At 40.3% G+C, this 1663-nt stretch overlaps 1 protein-coding gene across 1 annotated transcript; it reads right to left on the reverse strand.

Annotated features, from left to right (window-relative positions):
- Window positions 1–551: 551 nt before the first annotated feature.
- Window positions 552–1439, reverse strand: LOC104513557 (arylamine N-acetyltransferase, liver isozyme-like). Its single transcript, XM_010156954.1, has one exon. The coding sequence runs from the start codon at window positions 1437–1439 to the stop codon at window positions 552–554; it is 888 nt and encodes a 295-aa protein (XP_010155256.1).
- Between the last annotated feature and the right edge of the window lie 224 nt (window positions 1440–1663).

The following is a 1663-nucleotide window of genomic DNA, read 5'->3' on the forward strand; positions in this document are numbered from 1 at the left end:
CAAGTCTTTCAACTTATTTCATCATAAGCTAATCAGCACATGATAGTGTCTTGTTTTGAGAAAGTCTTAACCTTTCCTTCTTTATGAAGTCTTTGAAAGCCAAATTCAGCTCAATCTTCTATTTCAGACTGTTAAAGGAAGTGAATAATTTGTAAAACTCTGCTGAGAAGAAGATTGGAAATAATACAAAAAAGGTTAGAGGTCTTCTGTGAAAAATGGTAGCACAGCTTCTCCTTTCATATATTTTGTGGCAAAGGAGACCAGAACGATATCTGAAATAAAATGAGACCCAGAGAGGTGGAACAAAATGTTATGGAGTCAAAAAGCAATTTCCATATGAGCAAATTAGAGGAAGTAATGTCTCCGTTTCTGAAGAAAGAGAAACTTAACAAAAAATATACAATCAGTATATTAGCAATGTACTTGAGTTTACCAAGCTTCATGTTCATATGAGTAGCTCTATTTTAGAATCAGATTCATGTTAATTTTAATGTTAATTTTAGAACTTTTTAGAATGGATATTTAAAGATCCGTCTAGAACAGCGTTAGAATTAGATCGTATCCACTAAATTAGGTGGCAAGCCACGAACGTTTACTGGTACGAGTTTGTTCTCCAGCACTATATTGAATATGTCTTTCAGTGTCTTCTCAACCTCTTCATCTGTAAGAGTTGTGATCTGCACCAGGTCCACGTCCTCCATGTAGTTATACTTCACCTCAGAGAAGGTCCATCCAACTAAGGCATAAAGCCCTTTGGTGGTCTGGAGACTGCAGATTGACTTCTTCTGAAGTATGTTGTCTGGAGACACTTGCAGGTATGTGTTTAGCTCCTGAAAGTCATCGATACGTCGTGGCTCGAGAGTGAATGTATAGATTTTTCTGATATTCCCCAGTTCTGGTGTATCAGTGGGAGAGACACTTTGCTGAGGAATATAATGCTTCCTTTTGACTTTCTCAAAGTACCAGGTGCCGTTGTCTTCCCTGAAGCGGAAGATGCCAGGGATCTGGGGTTGATCCTTCCCAGAAACCAACATCAATGGCTGCCACGCCTGGTAGGCACCACCAAAACCAGCATCTACTATGTAGGGATTTCCCTTGATCACCACCTTCAGTAGGATATGATTTATCTGAGCAGTGTATGCCCTCTCTGCTGGGTTATAACTATTTCCTCCAAGAATACAGACATCATACCCTAATTCTTGCAAGGCCCAAAATAAAAGGTGGTTGCTTTCCAGGCACCATCCACCACGTTTCTTTCTCACAATCTTATTGTAAGTAGATTGTAAATCCAGTTCAATTGTCTCTCCGCAATGCATGCTGAGGTTTTCAAAAGGAATTGCCTGGATGTGATGCTGGAAAATGACTGTTAAGGTTTGCAAGTCTGCGTCCTTGTGGGTCTCGTTGTAACCAATTCTTGTGAAATACTCTTGAATGTTCATTTTGCCTGTGTGGGCAGAAAAATAGCCAGTTACTGTTATGCAGCTGTCAAGAGGTTCACTCCTGTTTCTGTAGCACAGGTTAACCAGCCTGCAAATGTAGTGTAGGCCGTTTCATTGAGGGTTTGAAAGAAACTTGTGCCCGTGACAGGAGATGAATGCAGACTGGACCTGCCTGTCTCATCTGTATTTCTTAAAGAAGAGATGAGGATAAGAGCAGGTGACAA

This window comes from Eurypyga helias, unplaced genomic scaffold (genome assembly GCF_000690775.1).
Source record: "Eurypyga helias isolate BGI_N326 unplaced genomic scaffold, ASM69077v1 scaffold3958, whole genome shotgun sequence".
Taxonomy (NCBI): domain Eukaryota; kingdom Metazoa; phylum Chordata; class Aves; order Eurypygiformes; family Eurypygidae; genus Eurypyga; species Eurypyga helias.